Source organism: Octopus sinensis, linkage group LG2 (genome assembly GCF_006345805.1).
Source record: "Octopus sinensis linkage group LG2, ASM634580v1, whole genome shotgun sequence".
Lineage (NCBI taxonomy): Eukaryota > Metazoa > Mollusca > Cephalopoda > Octopoda > Octopodidae > Octopus > Octopus sinensis.
In genome coordinates this window covers 60,197,317-60,211,656 of record NC_042998.1, presented here as the reverse complement: position 1 = coordinate 60,211,656, position 14,340 = coordinate 60,197,317, and the positions used below count along the sequence as shown (strand labels likewise).

Here is a 14,340-nt window from a genome sequence, read left to right as displayed (position 1 = left end):
GAATATAAAATACTGTAACTCTTAAGGACACTTAATTTTCTTTTTTTTTTTTTTCAGCGACATCTAACTGAACTGGAGTTTATGAGTGTCTTTCGAATGACATATGCCGACTTTTTCAATTTACCTCAATGGAGAAAAACAGACTTAAAAAAGAACCTTGGCCTGTTTTGATAGAGCAATTACATTTCGAACAGCAAATTATAATAGTTTAAAATATCAATGGAGGCTGTCAAGGACCAGTGAAACCTCGAAAGTTATTGGTGTTGAAATAAGATACTAATGACAAATACATTTAACAGTTTGAAATGATTCAAATAAAGTTTTGATGAATATGATAAAGTTTAACAATTACAGTTAAAAAGAAAATATCTGTTAGCTTACGGTTTGACAAAGACATTGTTTGAGAATTCAAAATGCAGGTTCTCTCATTTTCCCCAGCTCCTAGAATTTTCTTCTATGATTACATTATTGGTGCTGATTTATTAGAAAAACTCTTCATAACATCACGGCAAGTAAGAAAATCGAATCTTTTTGTCGGATTGATAACATTCAAGCTAAATTCATGGACATTATCATCTTTGAAGTATTAATAGATGAGCGTATCAAACAAAAGAAGATGATTAGAATACCTATGCATATTCATTTTTACATACTCAGAAGTTAGCCAGTTTGTTTCAAAGGAAACCTCGCATTTCACTGACTAATTCTTATCATCTTCAAAGTACTAAAATAAATATTCATAGAGACGTAATGTCGAGATAAATACCGTCATAAAAACAAGCCCGCACATATTACATTTATATGCACATAGATATTGGGTTATTTTTTACATATCAACAGTCATATCTTAAAGATGTATAGGAAGCATAACTTAAATCCGTTCTTGCAGACATTTGCTTCTATTATTAAATCAACCAAGAAAAAACATGTGCAGTTAGATATTACATCACTGACGCTAAAAAGAAAATGCGATAAGAGTTATTACACCTAATTGATCAGATAATAGTCGTTCTAGAATGGTGAATAATGATTCCAATGACAAAATTATACATTATGCATAGCCTGTCCTAGGAAAACCAGTTTGTTATTTCTATTAAAATTTACATTGCCAGGAGTTTATTGTTTGATGTTTAAAAGTGAATATGTTGATGTAAAATCTGGTATGGCTGACTAAACGTTTTATAGTACTTCTGGTTCTGTACGAGGAACCTAGAAATTCTACAGTTAACGAATCACACATCCATCTTACATGGACCCCGCTATCTAACGTCTATAGGACTGAAGTTAGATGAACAAACTCCTTGGAAGTTAACTGATGCAGTTCAGCAACAGTAATAGAAGGAAAACTACAAATATTTCATATGTTAGTTCGATAGAGTATTTATCGACCAACTCTGATATTTTCAGTGGTTACATTGTTTCACAGATTGTATTCTTGAAAGGCTTCCAGACATTATTGTAGAATTATGAAACTTGGCCTGAATGCTTCAATAGTGATATCAAAGACAAGTTAGTGAACTTAATAGAAACTATTAAACATTTTGGGAAGAGGAAAATAGCATCAAAATATTTCTTTTTATATGAGTATCAAATTGCAATGCGTTTGCGAAATGTAAATTTTCACAAAATGGTTGCAGTTATAGAAAATCAGAGAATGAAACCAACCAACAAGAAACGATATAATCTCATTCGATTTCTAATAAAATGTAGTCATTCATAAGAAGACGAAAAGAAATCGCAAAAATATATTCTTGTCTTTTTGATGAAAACAATACTTGCTGAAAATGTCTGATTTCGATATAAGAACTCGATATAAGAACAGTAATAGATACATAACATAAATAGAATCAATCACACACCGAAGTCAAGCTTTAGTCTCTTGTTTGTATATATTTTCAAACGGGGACTGTTTTAAAAATATGCTGAGGGATATGTGAATACGTAGCATTTTTACAATTTTATTAAAAGAAGTATATAAAGATATTGTAGGGTAAATTCAGTAGGATAATCCCCAGATAAAAACCGAGATGCAACTGTTTATGGATGACATGCATAGTAAACTACGAATACTATTCTATATATATAACAGTTTTTCGAATGGCTGTTTGGTTAAAAAGCTCTATTTTTAACCATACGATTCCGGATTCGATTGCACTGTATGGTACCTAGGACAAGTGACTTACGTCATGGTCTGGACAGTGTGCCCAGTAACCTTTATCATAGTGTCGTATGAAATGAATATTTGATAGACAAAAATTCGAAATCTCTCTGTCTCTCTCTGTCTCTATCTCTGTCTGTCTGTCTGTCTGTCTGTCTGTCTCTCTCTCTCTCTCTCTCACACACACATGACCATCTTGGAGTATTATAGGTTCTCTGGCAAATCAATTATTTATGACCTATATAAACAGCAAGCCGCATACATGGATCACAACTGGACCCCTAGACCTTTGGGACTCCCTAGCTCTCTTTCTCTCTCTGTATATATATATATATATATATATATATATATATATATATATATATATATATATATATATGTATATACATGCAGACACACTCACACACACATAAACACACACACATGTATATATCTAAATCAGAAACCATCATTACTCCTATTGCTTAAGTGGACAGACACCACACGTAGCAAATTCTCAGTCTATCTGCCTGTCACTCTCTCTCTAACACGCATGCACGCACACCCGCGGACACACACACACACACACATACACACACACATACACAGATGAACATACATTTCATTTGAGAAATATTTTCCATTCATTATTTTAAAATTACAAGTTGTTCCAAAAGTAGTCGAGATTAAAGTTCAACGAATTTCTATTTACATAAAATAGAAATTTGCCATAAAATTAGTAAAATGTCAGAAAAGCTGTAAATGAATTGAAAATATATTCCATTCTAAAACTATTTGCTCATGTTTTAAAATTACAATCAGTTGTTTAGCTTTTTTTTTTTTTATTAAAAGTGACTTTGTGTTAAGTTTAAAATTTGTTTTGCTAATGTGTCTTTAGATTTCTGGTTTAGAAGAATGTACTGCATCATCTATCTATCTATCTATCTATCTATCTATCTATCTATCTATCTATCTATCTATCTATCTATCTATCTATCTATCTATCTATCTATCTATCTATCTATCTATCTATCTATCTATCTATCTATCTATCTATCTATCTACCTATCTGTCTGTCTGTCTGTCTGTATACGTATAAAATACATATAAATATATATATATATATAATATATTATATATACATATACGTATGCGTATATATTTACATATATAAAGACATACGTACATATATATGATATAGCCACCCTTGCTAGCTATGCAGATGACACAAAAGTCTCTCAGACAATGGAAGATCCTGGCAACATTCCACATCTGTAACAGGTGTTAGACGCAATAAACAGGTGTGCTGAGGGCAACATGCAATTTAACACAGGAAAATTCTAGATCCTACGATACCAGCACACAAAGCTAAACGACATGCAGACAGGATACATTGGCTCAGGAAGAATTATAATGCCTAAATCAAAATCAATGCGTGACCTGGGCATTGACATGGGCAATGATGCATCTTTTCAAATGCATATTACCAATTTGGTAATAAAATGAGGACGGCAAGCTGGATGGATCCTGCGAAGTACCATAGCAAGGGAAAATGAGACATTAATGGTCCTTTGGAGGACATACGTCCTCAGCAGCTTGGACTACTGCTCTCAACTATGGTCCCCACACAGTATAAAATTCACAGTGGAACTCGAAGCAATCAAATGAAGCTACATTAAGAAAATCATCTCGATTCAACGTATCAGCTACTGGGAAAGACTGAAAGAAGTAAAACTCTTCTCCCTAAAACGAAGGCAGGAAAGATATGCAGTGATGTACATTTGGAAAAGCATGCAAGACCTTATACCAAACTTTGGCATTGAAAGTTACTCAAACTGCAGAACAGGGCGCTACTGCATAGTGGCAAAGATCCAGTATCGCCATCAAAATATATATCTCTAAATATATATATATACATATATATATATAGATATATATATATATATATATATATATATATATATATATACACATATATATATACTTTATTTAAAGCAGCAGATAATTCAACAAAACCTGTTACTCTGAGTTTCACGTTCCCGTTCGTCGGACAGTTTTTGCTAGATCCTACGATACCAGCACACAAAAACTGTCCGACGAACGGGAACGTGAAACTCAGAGTAACAGGTTTTGTTGAATTTTCTGCTGCTTTAAATAAAGCATAGTAATCTACCACTGGTATTTGAGTACTCTTTTTTCCACCTTGTTTCACATTTATGTGTTTACTCCGGTATATATATATATATATATATAATATGAATTAGAGTAATTCATATTTTATATATTTATACTGCGGAATTTGATTTAATTATAAATCTAATTTTTCCTTGTAAGTTTGGAGCCATACTCCCTAATATCATATATATATATATATATATATATATATCAAAATACATCTCTCTGAATATATATATATATATATATATATTATATATATATATAAAATATATATATGTGTGTGTGTGTATATATATATGTATATATATGTATGTATATATATGTATGTATATATATGTATGTATATATATATGTATATATATATATGTATATATATGTATGTAAATATATATATATATATGTATATATGTAACTGTCTTAAGGCTGTATCACGCGCGGAGACAGAAATAATCCGATCGCGCAGTTAAACCATTGGGAGTGAAGGACTCCTAGCGTTTGTTAGGGCATCCTTCTAGGAGAAAGTAACTCAGGTAACTGGGATAACTCCGACATAAAACCTACGGCTCAGTGGTTACCGATGATGTTGGCTTGTTCTTCTTTTCGGAGTATGGCTGCAGTTGCTTGCCTTTCCTCACTTTAAAAAAAATCTTCTCGCACAGGCATTGCACGATAACAACATTGATTAAGCTTCGTGCAATGGCCATACGCGATAACGAGGGGGCAGCCACCATTTTTATATATATATATGTGAAATTGTAAAGATAATCTGGACCTCGACTGAGAAAAGAAAACTCTGAATGACCCGTCCCAGTTTTCTTTGTATCGTGTGTCTGGATGTTTTGCGTTCTTGTCCCATTTTTTAATTTTTTATATATAAAAATATAGCGGCGTACGTACACTTTGGTCTCTTATATGTAAGTATATATATATATATATATATACATATATATATATAATATATATATATATATATAAGGCGGTGAGCTGGCAGAAACGTTAGCACGCCGGTCGAAATGCGTAGCCGTTCAAATTCCGCCGAGGTCACTTTGCCTTTCATCCTTTCGGGGTCGATAAATAAAGCACCAGTTACGCACTGGGGTCGATGTAATCGACTTAATCCCTTTGTCTGTCCTTGTTTGTCCCCTCTATGTTTAGCCCCTTGTGGGCAGTAAAGAAATATATATATATCTAAATTTTGTACGACTCTATTCTTCCTATTCTTTCATTCTTTCTTTCTTTCTACCAGCTCCTTCACGATTCGTTCATTCCACTCTTCGTTCTTGCTTTTTCCCTCTTTCATATTTCCTGGCCTTCTTTTGAAGCTCAACGTCTCTCTTTCACTTCACTCTGTCCCTTTATTTTTTCTCGCCCCTCCTTAATTCATCTATCCTTTTGCCTCTGCCTCTCTCTTCTCTAATCACGTGACCGGTCTTCGGCTAAGCCTGACCTTTCTTTCTTGGTTCGACTACCATGCGTGCGACATCTATATTCCTCCCTGTGCCTGTCAAATCTTATGTCCCTGCCATAAGGCTTTACTTCCACACACCAGCTTAATTTAATTCATCCTTAGTCGAAAGACACCCGTCGTTATGTCCTGTTATTTGTATTTCTGTACCATTTCGTTTTTTCCCACCCATGTTTTCGTATACATTCGCTGCTTTCTTCCAAGGAATCTAGTGCTCTTAGCTTAGTTTTTCCTTGGGGCTGGCCAGATTGGAGCAATCTCGGGTAAAACCAGCCAAAATTGGAAAGATAATCTGGAACTCGACTGAGGAAAGAAAACTTCGAATGTCCCGTCCGTGTTGTTTCATATTCCTCTTTTGCATCATCTGTCTGGATGTTTTGCGTTCTTGTCCCATTTTATACATACATATACACATACACACACACACACACACACACACACACACACACACACACACACACACACACACACACATATATATATATGCATACACGCACGCACGTAAACACACACACACACGCATGTAAAAACACAGGTGGATAATATTTCCAATCTAGACATAACAACCGTATCTGCTACTTCGAGTGCTCCAATTCTGTGTATACACATATAGTTACTCGTTTGCTGAACTTTAGTAATAGTTTCTCTCATTGTTTTGACATCCCATATTCGATCATAACACTGTCGGTACTTTTGAAGACACGAGTATGCTAGTTTTTTTTTTAAGAATTGTCCTATAATATGTGAGTCGTAACATAAAGGTGCTGTGTTCAGACTTCTATAGTGATGTTCAATATGCATTTAGTTATAATTTCAGGATACCGGCTTGTTTGAAGAAGAAAATCGATTCTGGTGTATGCTTGAGTTCATTGGAATTTCAAACCTTTATCTAAAAGTTTAATAAAGCCAACTTCGTACAGGGGCTCTGTAATGTTCAGTGAGTGAGTTAGTGCATAATGCAAGCGAATATCAGTTATATATTTGCAGATTGCATGACTCAATAAAAGCTAAACTTTAGTGAATGTTTGGATCTTATGGAATGCTTTAATGGTAATCTGTATCAGTTGTGAAAACTGGTGCTCTCTCTCTCTCACACTCTCTCTTTTTCTCTCTTTCCGTTAAGAATCCGTGTGATATAATGGATGTTTAGGCAATTTCAATTTTGTTCTCACTTTTTCAATAAATTACTGCATAATATTGGTGTCCTTTGTCTGTGAGCTTTCTAAAAATTGCTTAAGTTCATCGTATTTGCAGTAGATCGTTCAATTGATATTCTGTAAGTTATGCGAAGATTCCATGTGGTCGATGTTCTTATCACAGAAAATATGTTCAATTTTTGTTTCAAGCATATTAAATATTTAAGAGAAACAAAATCATACTAACGGGAATTGAAACCTAATCGCAAACACAATTTGTATCTAAGTTAGAGGGTGTTAATCTTGCGATAGAGATAATAGAACAAGGTATAATGACATTTAGGTTTTTAATTCGTACTCTCTGGGAGATTAAACTTAACTGTGATAAATATTGATTTTTCTTCCATGTGGGCAGAAGAAAGATACAACGCTTCGTTATGATGTGACACATATCTCCGAGGAAAACAAAGCAAAAATAAAGTAAAAGATAAAAGTGTATGTATAGTTATTAAACAAATATAAACATTCTTTAATATTCACTAAGGCGTGACAAAGGTTATGAAGCATCATAATATTTTATGTATAATCATTAGATACCAAATTTCTATTTTATCATTGTGAAGATTACAAATGCGTTCTAAGAATCTCAAAAAATCCCTCATTTACTTCTTTCCTGCTATAGAAACCTGATCAAGGCTTGACATTAAATATTACAGTACAAGTAATGTTTACATACATACACATATATATATACATGCATATATATATATATATTATATATATATATATAATATAATATATATATACATATATATAATAATAATAATAATAATAATGATATAATAATATAATAATAATAATAATAATAATAATAATAATAATAAAATATAATAATAATTAAATAAGAAGAAGAAGAAGAAGAAGAAGAAGAAGAAGAAGAAGAGGGAAATATATTCCAAATTACAGAGAATAATTCAATTTAGCAATTCTAAATCAAATTTCACATATAATATATGTATATAATTTAGAGAAAAGCCTCTATTAAGCAATTCAGCAGTGAAAGACGTTATTCACACCATATAGAAGAAAAAAATATAAAAACCTTATTCTAAAAATCAATAAAGTACATAAACAATGAATAGTAAATAGTAGTAAATAGTTCTACGTATTAGTTTAAAATTTTAGTTAACAGAAATTATTCGCTAAGATAAGTTATAGTTATATTTTAAGTAATTTTGTTAAATGTATTTTGATTATTTATTGTTATAACACGTATTTTTCTATATTTATTTGATAATTATTATAATTTAATATGCAGACATTCATTTCATTAATATTTTCATTACTATTCAGTAGTTTTATTTTTATAGCGTGCTTTCCCTTCACTACCGAGCGTAGCTCTGTGTGCCTTAGGTATGTGCTGTGATTTGTTGTGATGCTCTGATGGTTATTGTATGGAAAGTGTTCTGCGTAGGATGTGTGCTGTGCCTAGTAGTGCAATTTTCTGTGTGTTTTATGTGTTTGTAAGTCCTGGTGTTTTTGTTATGCATTTGTCTGAATATTTTTTTATCATGCCTAATGCACCTACTATGATAGGAATTGTTTCTGTTTTTAGATTCCACATTCTGGTTACCTCTATTTCCAGGTCTTTGTACTTTGAAAGTTTCTCCATTTCTTTTAGAGACACGTTGTCATCTGCCGATATTAATACATCGATTAGAATGCATTTTTTTCTTCATGATCTGACAACTATTCTGGTCTGTTGGCCTTAATTATCTATCTGTGTTTATCGGCATATCCCAGAGATGGTTGCTTTTCGTTTCTGTGACCTTTTCTGGTGTGTGCCTATACCATCTTTTTTCTGTTGTTATTCCATAATGTTGGCATAACTTCCAGTGTATGTAGGTTCCAACTCTGTCATGTCTGTGAATATATTCCTTCTTAGCCAGGACTGGGCAGCCAGAGATAATATGATTTATTGTTTCTTGTCCATCTCCACATATTCTGCAGTTACTTGTTATATTTCTTTTCATTATATGTTTTTGGTAATTTCTGGTGGGTAGGCTTTGGTCTTGTGCTGCAATCAAAAATCCCTCTGTCTCTGCTTTGAGTCCTGAGCTTCTCAACCATTGCTAGGATTTTTCTTTGTCTATTTCTTTTGCGTTTAGTTTAGTCCAGTATTTACCATGAAGGGGATTTTCTTGCCATCGTTTTATCATGGTTCGTTGCTGTTCTATTTTTAGTTTGGATTTCATTTGTTTTATAGCTTTTATTCTTTCTTCTTTTTCTTCTTCTTCTTCTTCTTCTTCTTCTTCTTCTTCTTCTTCTTCTTCTTCTTCTTCTTCTTCTTCTTCTTCTTCTTCTTCTTCTTCTTCTTCTTTCTTCTTCTTCTTCTTCTTCTTCTTCATATTTATTAGGTGGTATGATTTCTTGTTTGTATTTGTCAGCTTCCTTAAATACTGAGAACAGTTTTTTGTTTTGATCGTGTTTTGCCGCTATTTGTATCAGTTTTCCTTCATTCTGAAGTAGATATTTTTGCAGTCCTATGGTGGTTATTTTATAGTGGTTTTCCAGCTGTATAAGGCCTCTACCACCTTCTATACGTTGTATATATAGTCTTTCTATGTCAGATTTTGGGTGATGCATCCTAGATCCTGTCATTATTTTTCTTGTTTTCCGGTCTATTTTGGTCAGTTCATTTAGTGTCCAGTTAAGGATATTGTAGCTGTAACATATAACTGGGACAGCTAAAGTGTTAATACCTATTATCTTGTTTTTAGCATTGAGCTCTGTTTTTAGTATTGATCTAAACTCGTCTATAATATTTTTTTTTATTTTCTCTTTCATTTGTGTGTGTTGTGTCTTATCTAGTTCATGGATTCCTAAGTATTTGTAAGTTTGGCTTTTATTTCATTGGTTTTATCTAGTGTGATGTTGCTACTCTTAACTAGTTTTCCTCTTTTCAGGCTTACTTTGGCGCATTTTTCTAATCCAAATTTCATATATATTTCTTTGGTAAATCCATGAACTGTCATTAATAATGTTTCCAGCTGTTTGTCATTTGCAGCGTATAGTTTTAGGTCATCCATATATGATCGTTTTGCCGTAACATTTATATCCGCTTCCAGTTCTATTTAGCATATCAGATAGAGGTGACAGAGCCATGCTATCAAACGCCTTTTTGTAGTCGATCCAGGCCATTCTGAGGCCTTTCTTCTTTCTGTAGCTGTCTTCAGTTATGGCTTTATTAATCATTAGTTGATCTTTACAGCCATATGAGCCTTTGCGGCATCCTTTCTGCTCTTCTGGAAACAGGTTGTTTTCGTCCAGGTGCTTGTCCAACCTTTGCGATATCACTGCAGTAAATGCCTTGTACATTGTAGGGAGACAGGTTATTGGTCTGTAGTTTTCTGGTTTTGCTGTCTCATTTGATTTGGGAATTAAGATGGTTTTCCCCTTCGTGAGCCATTCAGGCATTGTCTCTGGCTCTGTTAGTATGTTGTTAAAGTTTTCAGCCAGCTTTTTGTGCATTCCTGTTAGATATTTCAACCAGAAGTTGGGGATCTTGTAATACCCAGGTGCCTTCGAGTTGCTTAGTCTTTGCAGTGCCTGGGTGACCTCTTCAGTTGTTATGGGGGTCCAAAATTGCTCAGATGCTGAGTTTGTTGTTTTAATACTCCTTTTTTTTGGTTGTTCATTATTATTATTATTATTATTATTATTATTATTATTATTATTATTATTACTTTTTTTTTCTTCTTTCAAATTTTCTTCCATTTCTTGCCGAGTGTCTTCCCGACTCCTAGGGCAAAGAAACTCATAGTGTATATTGGTAGGCCATTAAACCAAACTCAGTAGTTCGTTAATTTAAAAAAAATTTTTTTTAAAGTTAAATTAAAATTAAAATACATGAGCAGCAACAGTTCTCACATCGACAATGCTCTTCTCAATACGTGTGATGTACCAGTTAAGACAATCTTTTGCACTTCTTGCAGGGATGGTAAGCCAGGGATCATTCTCATATAATTTTCGGTTCCCTTCTTGATCATTTCTAGTGCTCCTACGATCACTGGTATTGTAACCGCCTTGAGATGCCACATTTTCTCAATTTCAATGAGTAGGTCTTTATATTTTCTTTATATTATTATTATTATATTATTATTATTATTATTATTATTTATTATTATTATTATTATTATTATTATTCAGTAGTTTTATTTTTATAGCGTGCTTTCACTTCACTACCGAGCGCAGCTCTGTGTGCCTTGGGTATGTGCTGTGATTTGTTGTGATGCTCTGATGGTTATTGTATGGAAAATGTTCTTCTTCTTATTATTATTGTTATTATTATTATCATTATTATATATGTATATATATATATATACATATATTATTATTATTATCATCATCATTATTGTCATCATCATCATTATTATTATTATAGATCTGATGAGTGTCTAAAATAGTACAGATACTTGTCAGTTGTTTGACCTTAGTCAGTTGAGCATGTCCCTTAGTGGCTGACAATATGTGCATCTCTGATCACAAGCAAAAGTAGTGGCAGAGCATCATAGCCGTGTGTTGAAAGGAATTCTTGGAGGTTTGAATAATTCGCCTTTGGAAACATGGGTGTTTCAACAGCATTAAACAATTCTCATTCAGGTGCCTTTTGAGGGGGATAGGCTACTCGATCAGAAGACATTTTTAACTGGGCCTCACCTGCGAGGTCATGTGCTGTTTATCTTGATATGAGATCACCATGTCGCGCACATATGGTTGTGATGCATGTGCTTAGCGTACCCTTATCAGATGTGTAGTCATGATGGGTATACTGGGCTTCGTATATTTATACCCCAGTGTCCCATTGATGTCATGCACTGCTCTCTCACTCAATAATAATAATAATAATAATAATAATAATAATAATAATAATAATAATAATAATAATAATAAAGGAGCTTACAACTTCAAAATATGTTGACTGATAAATTTAAAGGGCAGAATATCATAGAACAGCAGAAAACTAGACAGTAGCTGTAAGTTCCAGAGAACAGTAGTTTGAGGAAAGAAGCTTTTAGAAGAAATGAAAAGACAGGAAGCTCAATAGAAGAAACAATGTGCCTAGGAGGAGAAGCGGGTGACACTTTAAAGGTCTTCACAGAAAGAACTTGATTAGAAAGTTAATCAGAGCAAGAACCATGGAAATACTTATAGAACAGACCTGACGTAGATACATTTCGGCGATGAGCCAAAGACCCCCAACTGAAAAGAAAGAAGAGGGACCATTATGTTAACAACTCGATTCTGAATTCCATCAAGTAAGTTAAGATTATCAGAGGAAGCACCAACCCAAAATGACTGCAATATACAACGCAAGGTCAAATTCAGTAATACGTCAGTAATACGTCACTTACTTTCTTTGTATAATTTGGAATAGTACTTTAAGAACTGGTGAATGGTCATGAGAAGTTGACAGGATCAGTTGTAATGGTAACGCCAAAGAACAATAATACCAAAAGGATCATAAGCCACCGCACAGTCATTTTAATCAACTATTTAAGCAAGGCTTGGCTATATGCGTTATTCGCACTAATGAAACCCTCAATAAAAATAATGATACTTAATGGAACAGGCTGATTTACAGGAACAGGAAACACTGTAGTGTAGATGTGATGTTAACAATATAGAGGAAGTTTCCCATTCGTTCATATTCCTGATAAAATGAAAGCGTTTGACTGTTAGTGTCATTGGGCACAATGCATTATTACGAAAGAATACATCATAAGCCAACCAATAACAAATGTAATAAAGCTATTACATGAGTATGTAAAAACTGTAGTTTTAATTGAAAACTCACAAGACAGTTGTTGATAGACAAGGTTGTAATCTTTCACGAAAACATTTCAATGTATTTATGGAATACATAATGAGTGAAACAACTGAGTTTTTTTAAGGAAATTGTAACAGACAGAAAAATGAGTAATCCACGTTTTGAAGATGATATTGAATTGATTAGATAAAATGGAAAAGTTAGAGATCTAAAAGCATTTCTAGATATGACTGCTAGAAAATATGAAATGGAAACAAGTGCCGGAAGGACAAAATAATGATGAATAATAAAAAGAAATGAAAAAATAACTATAGTCAATAAAATCGAAATTGCATGGGATGTGCTTGTACAAGACGATGAATTTAAATATTGAGGAAAAATAATAAACGGAGGATGTGAAATAAAAGGAGAAAATAAAATGCTGGATTGCAGTAGCAAGTGCCTTTTAATGAAAATTCAAATTAATTTTGAAACAATTCAATTTTTAAGAGCAATTATTTGTACTGCACCATATGGTTACGAATCATGGTCATTAGATGTTGAAAGTGAGATAAAGATACTAGCCCTTCAAATAAACTGTTACAAAAGTATGCTTTGCATTTTATGTTGAGAACACCGAATTTGCGAAAATTATTGGAAAGTAATTGTAAAGAGAGCGAACTATTAAACTTTTGTTAATTGTTAAAAGGTCAATAAATAAATGGTTTGGATATAAAACATGGTTTTTATGACACATTAACTCCAGCAAAAAGGGTCATACATAAACAAATGCAAGGGTAAAAAGGGGTGTCTGAAGGACAACAACTGGTTGAGCAACATCAAAGAGTGAGTAGGGAGGAAGATAGTGGAAAATTTCAGTTTGGTTAGAGACTGACAAAGAAGAGAAGAGAGACTTCTGTTTCTTATTGTGCACTAATCTATGGATTTTGATCGGCTAATTTCAAAGAGAGTTGGAAAAATCCGTAAAAAAAATGTACTAAATATTTTGTTGCATTTAGTTACATATAAATCGTGTCCTTTAACGCAGAGGGAAGAGAACCTAAAGTGTAGAGGAGAAATTGGTGAGAGCTTGGTATGAACTTAGACATGTATTCTGTAAATGACCAATATATTTCACAGTAATGACCATACAAATATATTATACGTACATACATACATGCACAACACACACATACACACACACACACACACACACACACACACACACATATATATATATATATATATATATATATACAGAGGCGCAGCGGTGGCTGTGTGGTAAGAAGCTTGCTTCTCAACCACATGTTTCCGAGTTCAGTCCCATTGCTTGGCACCTTGGACAAGTATCTTCTCTCATATTCCCGAGCTGACCAATGCTTCCAGAATGGATTTGGTTGACGGAAACCGAAAGGAGCTCGTCGTATATCTATATGTGTGTTTTTTTGTGTCTGTGTTTGTCCCTAACCACCACTTGACAACCAGTGTTGGTGATAGTATGCCCCCGTAACTTAGCAGTTTGGCTAAAACAGCTCTCCAGGGCGGTGCCCATGGCTGCAGTCTAGTAAAAGAAACAAGCAAAAGATAAAATGTATATATATATATTGAGTGTAAT

The 14,340-nt window shown here is 33.3% G+C and overlaps 1 protein-coding gene across 1 annotated transcript in view; it reads left to right on the top strand.

Annotated features, from left to right (window-relative positions):
- Nucleotides 1-1,726, top strand: part of LOC115224735 (advillin-like) — a 186,841-nt gene extending 185,115 nt beyond the window's left edge. Inside the window, exon 26 of the mRNA XM_036513518.1 lies at nucleotides 58-1,726. Within this exon, the coding sequence (XP_036369411.1) occupies nucleotides 58-171 (114 nt within the window). The 3' untranslated portion in view covers nucleotides 172-1,726. The remainder of the gene's footprint in view (nucleotides 1-57) is intronic.
- Nucleotides 1,727-14,340: the final 12,614 nt, after the last annotated feature.